The sequence below is a fragment of the Fimicolochytrium jonesii genome (genome assembly GCF_025526975.1).
Source record: "Fimicolochytrium jonesii strain JEL569 chromosome Unknown EV422scaffold_7, whole genome shotgun sequence".
Lineage (NCBI taxonomy): Eukaryota > Fungi > Chytridiomycota > Chytridiomycetes > Spizellomycetales > Powellomycetaceae > Fimicolochytrium > Fimicolochytrium jonesii.
Genome location: NW_026515674.1, coordinates 896,381 through 909,012, shown reverse-complemented (window position 1 = coordinate 909,012; position 12,632 = coordinate 896,381). Strand labels below are relative to the sequence as shown.

General features: G+C 56.9%; 4 protein-coding genes across 4 annotated transcripts; 1 reads left to right on the top strand and 3 right to left on the bottom strand.

The window, feature by feature from the left end:
* Nucleotides 1-402: 402 nt before the first annotated feature.
* On the bottom strand, nt 403-3,401 carry EV422DRAFT_524964 (uncharacterized protein). Its single transcript, XM_053070020.1, has 10 exons — nt 3,112-3,401; nt 2,923-2,962; nt 2,689-2,825; nt 2,078-2,610; nt 1,813-2,007; nt 1,576-1,741; nt 1,356-1,503; nt 1,153-1,264; nt 880-1,084; nt 403-786 (listed from the first exon to the last, which is right to left on the bottom strand). Exons 1-10 carry the CDS (start codon nt 3,112-3,114, stop codon nt 697-699), a joined length of 1,629 nt encoding a protein of 542 aa, XP_052926986.1. The 5' UTR covers nt 3,115-3,401; the 3' UTR covers nt 403-696.
* EV422DRAFT_524961 (3,4-dihydroxy-2-butanone 4-phosphate synthase) lies at nt 3,402-4,593 on the bottom strand. Its single transcript, XM_053070019.1, has 2 exons — nt 4,302-4,593; nt 3,402-4,217 (listed from the first exon to the last, which is right to left on the bottom strand). Exons 1-2 carry the CDS (start codon nt 4,372-4,374, stop codon nt 3,631-3,633), a joined length of 660 nt encoding a protein of 219 aa, XP_052926985.1. The 5' UTR covers nt 4,375-4,593; the 3' UTR covers nt 3,402-3,630.
* A 160-nt stretch (nt 4,594-4,753) lies between these two features.
* Nucleotides 4,754-10,286, top strand: EV422DRAFT_619118 (uncharacterized protein; the record flags this gene model as incomplete). Its single annotated transcript, XM_053074056.1, has 5 exons — nt 4,754-5,107; nt 5,492-5,577; nt 5,642-6,828; nt 6,908-9,846; nt 9,942-10,286. The coding sequence occupies exons 1-5, from the start codon at nt 4,880-4,882 to the stop codon at nt 10,284-10,286; spliced, it is 4,785 nt and encodes a 1,594-aa protein (XP_052926984.1). The 5' UTR covers nt 4,754-4,879.
* On the bottom strand, nt 10,237-12,485 carry EV422DRAFT_524948 (uncharacterized protein). Its single transcript, XM_053070018.1, has 6 exons — nt 12,212-12,485; nt 12,100-12,109; nt 11,924-12,019; nt 11,418-11,804; nt 10,993-11,307; nt 10,237-10,918 (listed from the first exon to the last, which is right to left on the bottom strand). Exons 1-6 carry the CDS (start codon nt 12,335-12,337, stop codon nt 10,641-10,643), a joined length of 1,212 nt encoding a protein of 403 aa, XP_052926983.1. The 5' UTR covers nt 12,338-12,485; the 3' UTR covers nt 10,237-10,640.
* Nucleotides 12,486-12,632: the final 147 nt, after the last annotated feature.

Below are 12,632 nucleotides of genomic sequence, written 5' to 3'. Positions count from 1 at the left end.
GAAGCCGTCGACTGACCAGAAGTGCGTGCGACCGTACTGTAGTATTTATGAAACACCGCGGGTTTACCTGTACTTTTTCCAAATCGCAAATCTGGAAACGGAGGAAAGGGTCCTCCGGGCGACGATATGAAGCGGGGTGTTTTTTACCCCACGGGTCTAGGTCAAGTTTCTGCTGGCAGCGATCTGGGAGGGAAGTGGAAGAAGTGGGGTGTATGCGTTCGACATGCGGGAAGCGGGTTGCAAGTTTCCAGCAGGGTTTTGTGGTCTGTAGCGACGCGTAAGTTACGCGTGCGGAGCTTCGGTTACGTTATCACACTGTCAGACCGTGAGTGGTATCGAGACCTGGACACTCCTCGTCCACATCTACTGCATCCATCCCCTCATGGCAATGTGTGATAGACCCTTGGAATCATGGTGCGTATGGAAACGTCAATGTCCCACTCCGAATCGAGGCATTGAAGTTCTCGAAGATTTTCAACGGGGAGCCTCCTTCATGCCACCCATGCGCAAAGCCGTGGGGTTCTCACAATGGGTTCAACAGTGGCTCAGTTCACAGCCCCCCCCTGCCCAGATGCATCGAGATTTATCCCACAGCCAGTCAAAGATCCTCCACGACTTCAAAAGACCAAGTCCTTTGACATCTCATCAACATAATATTCCCAGCGAAGGTATTTTAACATGAAAGTAGTGACCGCGCTACACAATCGTGTACTCCTCCGTCGAACAAACCGTCTGCTGCGAGAACGTCACCGGTTCACCGCCATTAACAGCCGTGATATCCTTAACCTAAGAAAAAAAAAGGAAAGAATCCGTAAAAATTTAGCGTCTTCAATGCAACACACAAATACAACAACAACGAAACCCCGCCAAAAAACCTACCGCAACCCCACAAAAAGTCCTCCCACTCGCAAAAGACACCCTGATCGGGAAAAAACTACCCGCATCATCCCCCTCAGCCGTGAACTCCAACACGCCCGAACTGTTCGTTTTATCAATGGTCGGTAACTGCCAGTGGACGAGGTGGCGGGATCTGTCGATGGCCGTTGTGCCTTCGGCGTCCGAGATGCTTGGGGGAGTTGTGCCGCTGTGAATAAATAGAATGGGGGGTTAGGGAGGGATGGGGAGCGGGGAAGGGGGAAGAGTGAGGCTTACGAGTATGGGATGGAGACGATGACGTCGCGGAGCTCCAAGTCAAGGGATTGGAGCTCGTATTCGATGTTGACGTCGACTGTTCCGGTGCCGGAGGGGGAGGGCCAGCAGTTGACTTGTTTTTGGAAAAACAAACAAAAGATGCCGATCAGCACACATTCCGCACGATTTTGAGACTGAATTGGGATGGTATGGGAATTACGCACTGGTTAATGGGACAAGACTCTCGTCCTTCGTCACAAACCGCCATTTCAAAATGCCCAGGGACTGGTTGGTCGGGAACGGCCGGGAGGGATCTTTCAGGCCCAAAATGGAACTATCCGCAAACAGTTTCTTGTCCACGTTCGGATGTGTCTACACAACAACAACAACATCAACAATCACTAACCCTAACACTGGAGATGAAATGTGCAAGGGCAGGCATACCTTGTATTGAATACTCGGGTCCTGCTTCATATCCAACACGACGCGCAAGAGGGCACGGTCCGGGTCGGAGACTTTGAGCTGCATGTCGCCTTTGACTTCCATGTTCTCTAAGCCACCGTCGCGGTTAGCTGTGACGATAATCTTTTCTTCCAATGCGACGTGGACGCTGTCGATAATTTAAACAATCAGAAATTATCAAAGCAGAAACGGTCACCAGAAGAGGATTTTCGTGCGTACCTTTCAGTGTGGACGATCTGCTGATGCACGGGTGATGGGAGACCCGCGTGGTGGTGGGTTGTTGGGGAGACGACGACGGGCGGCGCGTCGGGGATGCCTTCGTCCGCTTTGATGGTGTTGACGATGGCGTTGTCGTTTTGTTTTCTTCCGAGCTGCATTCCTTTGCCGCGGGCGGGGCCGCTGGATGTGCTTGGTCTATCAAAGAAAACGATCCTAGTTAGCCTTCCCGATCGCAAAGCGCACCGACGATGGGGGATAAACTTACGCATTGTAAGCGGTCCTCTCAGGCTCCGGCGTGGCAGTCCTCACAGGCTCGTAAGGGCTTCCACTCCTGTACCCAGCCGGGCCGCCCCCACCATACTGCGACGACCCCATCCCCATCCCACCGCTCCCACCATACGCATTCCCGCCACTTCCAAACCCACTCGCAGTCCCCCCCGAATACCCCATCTTCTGCATCTCCCGTTTTTGCATCTCCATCATCTTCGCCTTCTTCTTTGCGTCCTCCTTCGCCTGCTTCTCCTGCGATTTCGCAATCTCGGCCTGCACGCGCTCCTCGTGCGATTCCATCTCAGTGATCGTACGGATCTGGGCCAGGTTGACGTTTTCCCGGAAGCCCAGGGAGATCACTTCGTCGAAGACGTGGGCGAGCTCGAAGGCTTGGGAGGCGACTTCGCGCTCGTTGAGAGAGCGGCAGTAGTCTGAGACGAGGCGGGCGAAGAGGTGGAGGGTGTCGATGTCTTGCAGGATGTTGGAGTGTTTGTTGGTTACTAGGACCATGTACAGGTCTTCCAGAGGCTGTGCGGAACAACAAATCTAAGTTTTCGACCCTCATGTCCGTCACCCACTTTTGCAAGCGAGATTTCTTCCCCTTACCTGGTACACATATCGAACAGAATCCGTCTCCACAAACGTATGCTGGCTATCATTCGCCCCAATTAGTTTTGGGAACGACGCCAACAGACCCTCAATACGTGCTCTTGGCATCTCGACGAATTGACGCGAGATGACGGCTGAGGGCGAGAGAGGATTCACATCAGTCCGCTGGAGCCCACGGAATGCCGTACGAACGAACCGGAAGGCAAGGCCGGCAGAATGCAGCGTACATACCCTTCCCCGTCTTCGTGGTGACCGAAGCTGCTAAGACGACCTGCAACGGAAGACGCGAGTCAGATTTCGCTACCCCATCCTTGTCAAGCAAAACCCCAACCCGTCCGGCATCGTCGTCTCCAATTTTTGGGGCTGTGCTCCAAAAGCCTCCTTCCGGCCTCGGAGGTGGACCGACAGAGCCTGCCTTACCATGTTGCACTATTTGACTCGACAGTATGGGTTTCTGCAGGCTGATCACTGAAGTTTCCCACGAAGCGGTGCTGGAGTCCAATTTTCTATGGTGTCGCGATGAAGTCCCTATACTCCGGAAGTCAGCGACAATCGCATTGAGGAGCTGTATGAGGGCTGGGGGTTGGCTTGTCACAGGGCAAGGATGTGCGAAGCAGGCAGTCGAAGATGGGATGCCACGGTGGACTTTCTGGAAGTTGGAGGTTCGACGTGGTTGATGATTGCCGCTGCTCGCCGTCGCGCCTGTCGAGATTTTATTCGATTTCACGTGCGTCTCGATCACTTATGCAATGCGAGGGGTAGGATGTGCGAGTAGCTATGATAGAGATTATCGTATGACGGGATGTGAAGATGCGGGGAACAAGGATGTGCAGACGGAGACTGACTCCTCTATATTATATCAGACGTGGCGAGCGAACGGTTCATGGTCTGGTCTAAGGATAACACCAGCCGCTACGACAGCTCTATGCTATGATCCCATCACCACTGCTCAGTAAGACCATTCCTCTGGCGATACTTCACCAAGTCGCTGATCGTACACATCTTGAGCCCCCACTGCTTCGCAAACGCCTTCAAATCGTCCCTACGCGCCATCCGCCCGTCATCCAGCACGACCTCGCAGATAGCCGACACGGGCTGTTTCCCAGCCAGCTTTGCAAAGTCCAGCGCCGCCTCCGTGTGGCCCACCCTGTTCAACGTCCCTCCGCGCACCGGTTTCAACGGGAAGATGTGACCGGGCCGGTTGAAATCCTCCGCCTTGCATGCCGGGTTGGCCAAAGCTTTTGTGGTGGTGCTCCGATCCTTTGCCGAGATGCCCGTTGTGGTTCCGTGCTTGTAGTCGACGCTGATGGTGTATGCTGTGCGCATGCTTTCGGTGTTGTTGGGGACCATCAAGGGGAGTTGGAGTTCGTCGAGACGTTCTGGAGCTACTGTTACGCATATCAGCCCGCTGGTGTAGCGGATCATGAATGCGGCCTTTTCGGGGGTGAAGTCTTCGCCGGCTATGATGAGGTCTCCTTCGTTTTCGCGGTCCTCGTTGTCTACGACTACCAGGAACTCTCCATTGCCTGTGGGTGTTTCGAAACGTTAAGTTATGGACAATGTTCGGTGGCAACAAGAGCGAGAATCTTCGGCTATGAGCGGCCACTTACGGAAAGCCTCAATGGAGTCTTCGATGGAGTCGAACTCGGAAGCCTGTTCGCCGTTTGGAGTTGGGTTTGCCATTGCGGGGTCGGGTGGATACTGCTAAACTGCTATAGAGTGAGAGAACTCGGAGGGTGCGAGTTCTGCGACAAGGTCTAAAGAGGAGTGAGGGGGGCGAGTGAGGGAGGAGGGCGGGAGGGCGGTTGCGATGACTCTGAGGGCCTCGGAAGTTGCAAGAACTTATAGCAAGCAGTGTTTTGCTCGGAAGCGGGTGTTGGTTGACAAAGCACAGATACAGAGTGGGTAGCTCGGAAAGCCGGCGGGCCTCTCGTCGTTCGCATGTGTTGTGTCCCTTCCGTCGTCTCCCTGTCGAAATCCCACATGTTATGACTCACTCGCTCGCAACTGACGGCACCTTCAATCAACTGCTGCGTGCTTTCCCCACGCCAACACGACCGCACACGCTGCTTTCAAAAAGACGCCGTGCTGGCAATATACGGACACTCTGTTGTATAGAGGCGTCGGAGGAAGGAACTTTGTACATCATCCCATTCTCCCCAAGTGGCACTGCCCCATAAATTCCCGAATGAGTGTAGTCAAGCGCCTGCTGAAGAGTGCAAGGGAGGCAATAACTAAGGAGAACTACGCAGATGCAAAGGACTACTGCGTTGATATCCTGGACAGCGAACCCGAGAACTACCACGCTCTCGTGTTCTTGGCATTAGCGGAGCAGCATCTTGGGAACACGCAGGATGCTGAAAAGGCATATACGAAGGCTATCAAACTCGCGCCGGAGAATCCTCTGGCTCTTCAGGTGCGTACCGCGAGTGGAGCGACAGCGAGCCCAATTCCGCTGGAGTCCGAGCGAAGGGAGGCGCAAGAATGCTTGAGGGTCCGAGCGAAGCGAGGAGAACGCGAGCGGCAACGAGTCCCATTGCGACGGAGGCGCAAGAATGCTCGAGGATGGCGAGCGTCAGTGAGCCGAGCTTATTCTTGCTTCGTTCAATCTCTCGCCGTTCAGTCTCTCACCCAACATCCTTGTCGGGAGCGGAGCGAGCAGGGTATTGTTATGTTGAAGGGTCGTTGATGGTCCGCGTTCGATGGTTGATGGTTGATGGTTAATGGTTGATGGCTGAAAGGTTGGATGGGTCTAATGGCTGATATGTGATGGTCAAACTCACGCTCGCGACGTCAACAGGGCTTAGCGAATCTATACACGGAAACAAAGGACGATGAGAAACTTGTAGGAGCATGGAATCAGCTGAGAGCCTTGTTCAGAGAAAAGTGCGCCTTTCACCTCCATTCATCTCTCATGTTGGAATCATCGAGACTGACAAGCATTTTGCAGCAAAGACGAAAAGAAGGCTCTGGACATCACCAACAAGTTGGTTGACCTGCACATCCGAACAAACAACAAAGCGCAAGCCGCCTCTGTCCTCAAGGATTTGACACCTTGTGGCGCTTTCCATGACAATACCCAGGACAATCTCGCGGTGTGGACGCGGATTGCAGACCTCCAGCAGCAGCATTTTGATGAGACGTACACAAAAGAAGTGGAACTGCGGCGGCGACGACTGGATGCGGACCCGGTTGACGTGGTGCGGAGCAAAGTGGAAAAGGAGGTGCTGATGGCGTCAGAGCTCGATGAGACGTACGCGAGCATCCTGGAGATCACAAAAGAACGCGCAGATGCGGGAAGTTCGCAGGTCTACACAGACATAGGCTCGCGCTACGTCGAGTACCTGAACCGCAAAATACCCCACGTGGCTGACGAGGACAAACTCAAGATGTACATGAGCGCTGTCAGTCTAGCGAAAGAGTTGGCGACGCGCAAAGCAACATCTGCACTGGTGGGCGAGATCATCCTCGATAGCCAGGATGTCGCCATCAACGAGTATCCCATCGAGATCATGGATATGGTAGCCACCCTTCCCTCATCTGATCTCGCACCTATCGCCACCGCGTATCTACGTTGGAGGAAGGACCACGACCCGTCAGGAGCTCTCGAGGAGATTCAGAGCCTCCCAAACCGTACCGCCCCCTTCTTCACCCAACGCCTTCTAGGCGAGCTACATCTCGAACTCCACCAGCACGGCTCAGCCCACGACCACCTGATCGAAGCCACTGCCATCGATAAAGCCTTTGTGGACCGCACCGGCTACGACCGGCCCACCCTGCAACAATCCCTCCGTCTCAGCCTGGCTACCGCCTACGAGCACCTCGGCGCGAAATACCTTCCCCAAGCACTGGCGCTCTACAAAGTCGCCTTGCAGCAGCAATCGGACAGCGTGCCGGCATTACTCGGGCTAGGAGCCGTTCTGGCGGCCATGAACAAGTACGAGGAGAGTACGAGGTGTTACGAGAAGGTATTGCAGGTGGCGCCGGATGTGCATGCTGCGACGGCGGGGTTGGGGTGGGTTACGTATTTGAAGGGGGACACGAGCAAGGCTGCGGAGCTTTTGGAGCAGGCGCTGCAAGGGAAGGAAGATGCGCTTACGCTGTTTCGATTGGGATGTGTTTATTGGGCTATGGGTGGTATGTACAACGGATCGATTGTCACATTCACTTCATTTTGGCAGCCATGCTGAGAATAACCCCGCTTTTTTTTTTGGAGACACCTACCGCGCCGATGAAACCCGCTGTTTCACCCCCTGGCTCCACTCCGCAAAACTCGACCCCACCCACGCGCCCACATTCTCCCACCTCGGCCACTACTACCACCAAATCGCCCACGACAAACGGCGGGCCCTCCGCTGCTACTCCCGCGCCCTGCAGATCGACCCGGGCGAACCAACCGCCGTCCGCGCCTTGTCCCGGATCTACATCCTCGACAACGACGTCATCTCCGCCCAAGCGATCCTCAATGCCTACCTCCACCGCCACCCGCGTTGTGCATGGGCCCACAAACAATCAGGCTTCCTATCCCTATCACGCGGCGACCATGTTACGGCAATCACGCATTTCCAGTCCGCGCTCCGCGTAGACGCCAAGGACGTGCGGTGCTGGGAAGGTCTCGGGGAAGCGTACGCGACCGATGGGAAGTTCGTCGCGGGGTTGAAGGCGCTCAAGCGCGCTATCGAGCTCGAACCGGAACAGCAGTCGGCGAGTTTGCATTACCAGGTTGCGGGGATATACCAGCGGTTGGGCATGTACACGGACGCGGTGGATGCGTACCGCGCTGCCCTTTCGCTGGCGGAGACGAACACGGACGAGAGGGGTGGATCGAAATTGCATGTACCGACCGTGAACGGGCTGGCCGAGACGCTGGTGGCCGAAGCGAGACGGGCGTTTGAGGAAGGCGGGGATGGACGGTGTGCGGAGCTGCTTGGGGAAGCATTTGGGATGATTTCCGGGGCGCTGGAACGGACGAGGATGCATGCGTTTGCGAAGATGTTGGGGGATGTGTGTCTTGCGTTTGTGGAGATGGTGCCGGCTTATGCGGAGAGGGGGGAGGTGCGGGCTGTGGTAGGGAGGGCGGTGGGGGTGGTTAGGGGTGTTGTGGGGGGGAAAACTGGGAGTAGAGTGGAAAATGTACAAGTTCCACCGGGCTCGGAGGGTCTAAACACGATACTGGAATGCGGGACAGCGGCGTTTGAATTGGCATTGCATCTCTGTGCCCGTCAACAGCACAAACCAGACCAAGATGAAAACCTTGCAACGGTTATCGCGGGCCACTGGCACGACCTCGGGCTCACCTACTTCCACCGCTCCCACCTCACCTCCACCCCAGCCTCGAAAATCCCACTTCTCAACCACGCGATCGCCGCCGCCAAAATGGCCCTCAAACACCACCCTTTACATGATATCTACTGGTCCACTCTAAGCATCTACACATCCCACACGCACCCCAAACTCGCCCAACACAGCCTCATCAAAGCCCTCACGCTCACCCCGACCTCCTCCGCCTCTCTGTGGTCCAACCTCGGCATCTTCTACCTCCTGCACAACAACACCGGTTTAGCGCAGGAGGCGTTCAGTAAGGCGTTGTTTGTTGACCCGGAATGTGCGCGGGCGTGGCTCGGGCAGGGGGTTGTTGCGGAACGGGGTGGGAGGAGGGAGGCGGCGTGGGAGAGTTTGGAGCAGGGGTATGGCCTTGTGGGGAGTGGCGGGGTGGAGGTTGGGTTCGTGTATGCGGCGGCGGCTGTGCAGAGGATAGGCAAAGGTGGTGGTGGTGGTGGAGAGACGGTGAGGTGTTTGGAGAGGTTTGTGCGGCAACGGCCGCGGGATTGGGTTGCGTTGAATCTTTTGGGGGTTGTGTTGGAACGAGAGGGATGGTATGAACGGGCGGTTGGGGCTTATGAGGGTGCGCGGAAGGCACTGGCTGCAACGACGGGACTTGGCGAGGAGGAGCGAAAGAGGTTTTGGGCCCAGATCACGGAGAACATCGCCCGCGTGCGATGCGCATCCCGCGATTTCGACACCTCCCTCACCGAATTCGCCACCCTGACCCAATCAACCCACGCAGGCGGCGACGCCTACACCGCCGTCACGCACGCCCTCGCACTGACATTCAGCGACGCCCTCCCCGAAGGCCTCGCCCAATTCGAAAAAGCCCTCGACCTCGCCTCCGATGATACCAACCCGGACCTGCACAACTACGTCACCTTCATCCTCAGCAGGGTGCTCTACGCCCTGGGGACCGACCAACACCGCTCACTGGCCACACAACAGCTCCTCGCCTGCCTCGCCCGCTCACCGGGCCACGTCCGCGCCCTGTCCACCCTCTGCGCGCTATCCCTCGTACAGGGGGACGTGCAGCTCGCCCAAAGCGCGGCCGTGGAGCTGATCAACATCAGCGAGCCTGAGAAACTTGGGGCGGCGGATACGGACGTGGATGTGGTTTTGAGCGCGTTGTTTGCGTGTCTGGGGAATAGGAAGGCTGCCAGGGGGTTTCTGAGTAAGAGCGTGCGGAGACGGCCGTGGGTTGCGGGGCGGTGGAGGGTGTTGGCGGACCATGTGGGGAGGAGTAACCCGACTGCAGCTTGTGGGAGGGTTGCGGCGGCTGCGACGGTTGTTGGTGGTGGGGACGGGGACGGGGACGTGTTGGGGGTGGAGACTGTGGGTGTGGTGGATTTGGCGCTTGGGAAACGGGAGGCGGGACGGACGTTGATGAAGGCGGTGAGGGCGCGGCCGGGAGTGGCGAGGACGTGGGTGGCGTTGGGGATGGGGTTGAGGGGGGAGGTTGCGCGTGGGGTGGATCAGAGCCGGATGGGTCCACTCAGCAACGCTATTGAGAAGACTGCCCACGCTGCCATCACCCTCTCCGCCCGCACGGACACCACAAGCAGCGCTCACGCAGCCCGCCGCACCCTCCTCATCGCCGGCTGGGCGCGCCTCCTCATCGCCGACGTTACCACCCTCCCCAGCACACCAATGGATCTCCCCACCCTGCAACTCACCGACGCGCTGATCTCAGAAGTCTTGCAGCTCAACGACGCGAACCTGCAGGCCGTGGCGTATAAAATCTTGGGCAGGGCGTTGTGGAAGGCAGGCGACGTGGGCGCGGCGGCGACGGCGTGGAAGCGCGCTGTTGGGTTGGGGCGCGGGTACGAGGTAAAGGAATATCACACACATTCACATGTATTCGTTTGGGTGGGTCTTCCGGGCGGGCAATGGGGGGCTGAACGTCTTTTTTCGGTTTGTTTTAGGAACTCGCATCCCTCTACACCCGCCTCGCACTCTACCCCGCCGCCACCCGCGTCTTCCACACCGCTCTCTCGGACTCCAAACTCACGCCCCTGCAACGCACCAACATCCTCACCCGCCTCGCGACCTTGCATCTCCTCACCGCCAACTCTGCGGACGCGGCCGAAGCCGTCAACGAGGCGTTGAAGGGGCAGCCCGGGCATGTGGCTGCACGATGTGTGCAGGCGGTGGTGTATGTGAGGAGCGGGGAGAGGGGGAAGGCTGGGAAGTGTTTGCGGGGGGTGGATCTGGAAGGGGAGGTGGGGGCGAGGGTGAGGGAAATGGTTGAAGGGGGGTTAGACGTGTAGGTAGAGGCGGGACGGGATTGTTGGGGGACTCGCGGTTTGGATAGTGTACCGACGGTTCCCCCGTGTTATATCGATAGAAACACGGCGTAATGCATCGGGACTTTTTCGTTACGCGATCGCATGATCGTGTAGACAAGGCTGGTCAATGTGCGAATCCATTAGGTATATATTGTGCACAAGTCAGAAAGCACAAGGTCCCCCCCCCCTCCATCATCCGTCCCAAAACCCCGCTTAAATATCAAAGGTCAAATTCTACCCCCGCCGAGTTCCATCAAAATTACTGGGTACCACCATCCCTGTCGAGCCACGGTAGTGGCAATACATGCCGAACTGAGACGCGGCGCCGGAATGGCCCTACGCCTTCAAAACCTTGACCATCTCACTCCTCGCCAAAAAGCCCTTCCCCGGCTCCAATTTCTCATAGCTCCCTCCGCCCCCTCCGCCGACCGCGGTCGCCGGAGACACGGCATCCACATGCTTTCGTTTCGATGAAGCGAACGCGAGCACGCCGAGCACGACGACGAAAGTCGCGCAGCCTTTGACGGTCGTGAAGCATTGGTGCGCGTCCTGGGCGCAGAAGAAGTAGTCGCTGAGGGTGAAGACGAGGACGGCGCGGAGGGCTTGGATCACGCCTACGTAGACGCCATAGAGCCTGAGCCTGGATGCACATCTCAACCACGTAAACACAAACCCACGGCTAACGTACCAGTAGCAACCGCCCCCGTGCTCTCCAACAGCTGGAAATACGTCACGTTATGCGCCAGCGAGCTCACGCACAGCGCCGCGTACAGGCTTATCACGCCTGAATCGTTCAGCGGCATCGCGCGCAGCGTCGGGAGGGACATGAACCCCATCACGGTGAAGCAGATGAGGGTGCTGTAGGTGCCGAGCCAGAAACATTGTTGGCGCGGGGAGGAGGGGTGTGGGGAGGAGGTGATCATGTAGTCGTTTAGGGTGTAGACGCCGGAGTAGATGCAGGTTCCGGTAAGGGTTATCAGGAAGCCTAGGAGTGGCTGCGTTTCTGTGGGATGGAATGCATCGTGTGGGGTCAGCAATTCGGCTCCTCCCCCCCCCCCCCCCCCCCCCCAACGCGTCGAAAACATTCAACAACCGCCCCGCATGTATACTCACCTGACGGATCATGTTCCCCCTCCTCCTCCCGCGGCTTATCCAGCGCGTTGATTGAGAGCCCGAATGTGATCACTAGCACGCCGACTACTTGTCCCAGGTTCAATGACCGGCGAAGGAAGAGCCAGCTGAAGAGGGCTGTGAAGACTACCATGGATGCGTAGATGACTTGGTAAAGCTGTGTATCCGCCCGACAAGAGACAGCGGTTAGGGTGCGTGATTCCAAGTGCATGGTCGATTCGCCCCTTTCAAATCCCCAAGTCCGACGAGTCTCTGCGCTCTCGTCTCTTACCCCGCTTCCAACAGAGAACTGTCCAATGGTCAGCACCAGGTTCCCCAGCACATCCATAACAGCGACCAAAAGCACTTTAGGGTGCTCGACTGAAGACACTGTACTATTTATGAGTGTTTTAGCAAGATGGCAATACCGTACCCGCAAACAAAAATCATCATGCAGGATCGTATCAAACTCCGCGCACGAAAAGCCCACGGTACATTCGAAACCCCACCTGAAAGCCTCCGCTTCTCAGACTTGGGTGCCGGGATGAGAATAATGGCTATCATACCAATGTACGTGGTGAGGACTGTCAACATCGATTTTCCGTCTACAAAACGCATACGTTGGGCACGATGAATTAGCAACCCTTCTCCCACCGTCTCCCGACACCGCTTTTGAAGAACATACCTGCAGCACCCTATATATAACGCGCGAGAGGAGGGTCGGAGTATGCGCGCGACAATGAGTTCCAGTGCTTCAACAAACAGATCCCACCGGGACATGACCCCACCCCACTCACCATATAATGCAGTTTCTGTATTCCCAGGGTAGAGAGCAGACCGGTGGCGAGGAAGAGTATCTGGTTCCATAACACTTTGGAAGTGGGTGCTGCTTGGCCTAATATTGGCGGTTGGACGCCAGCCATCTTGTCGGGTTGGCTGTCGGACAAGGGGTAGGAGATGCCCGCGGGTTGTTATGAAGGCTATGAGGGTCTTGGTTGCTGAACGTGTGGAGGAGGGTTGATGCCCCACTAGTTGGAGAAGATGGTATGGGGGGGGGGGGGGGGGGGGGGGTGCAACTTGACCTTGGAAAGTTGAGCGGCATCTGAGTTCAACTGTCAACGTCTCCAACGTGATTGTGTCCCTTTGGAATTGCGGCCGCTAGGGCTGCGCACGCACTCGCTCGACACCGCACATGGACAGACAGACTGCCCCTGTCCT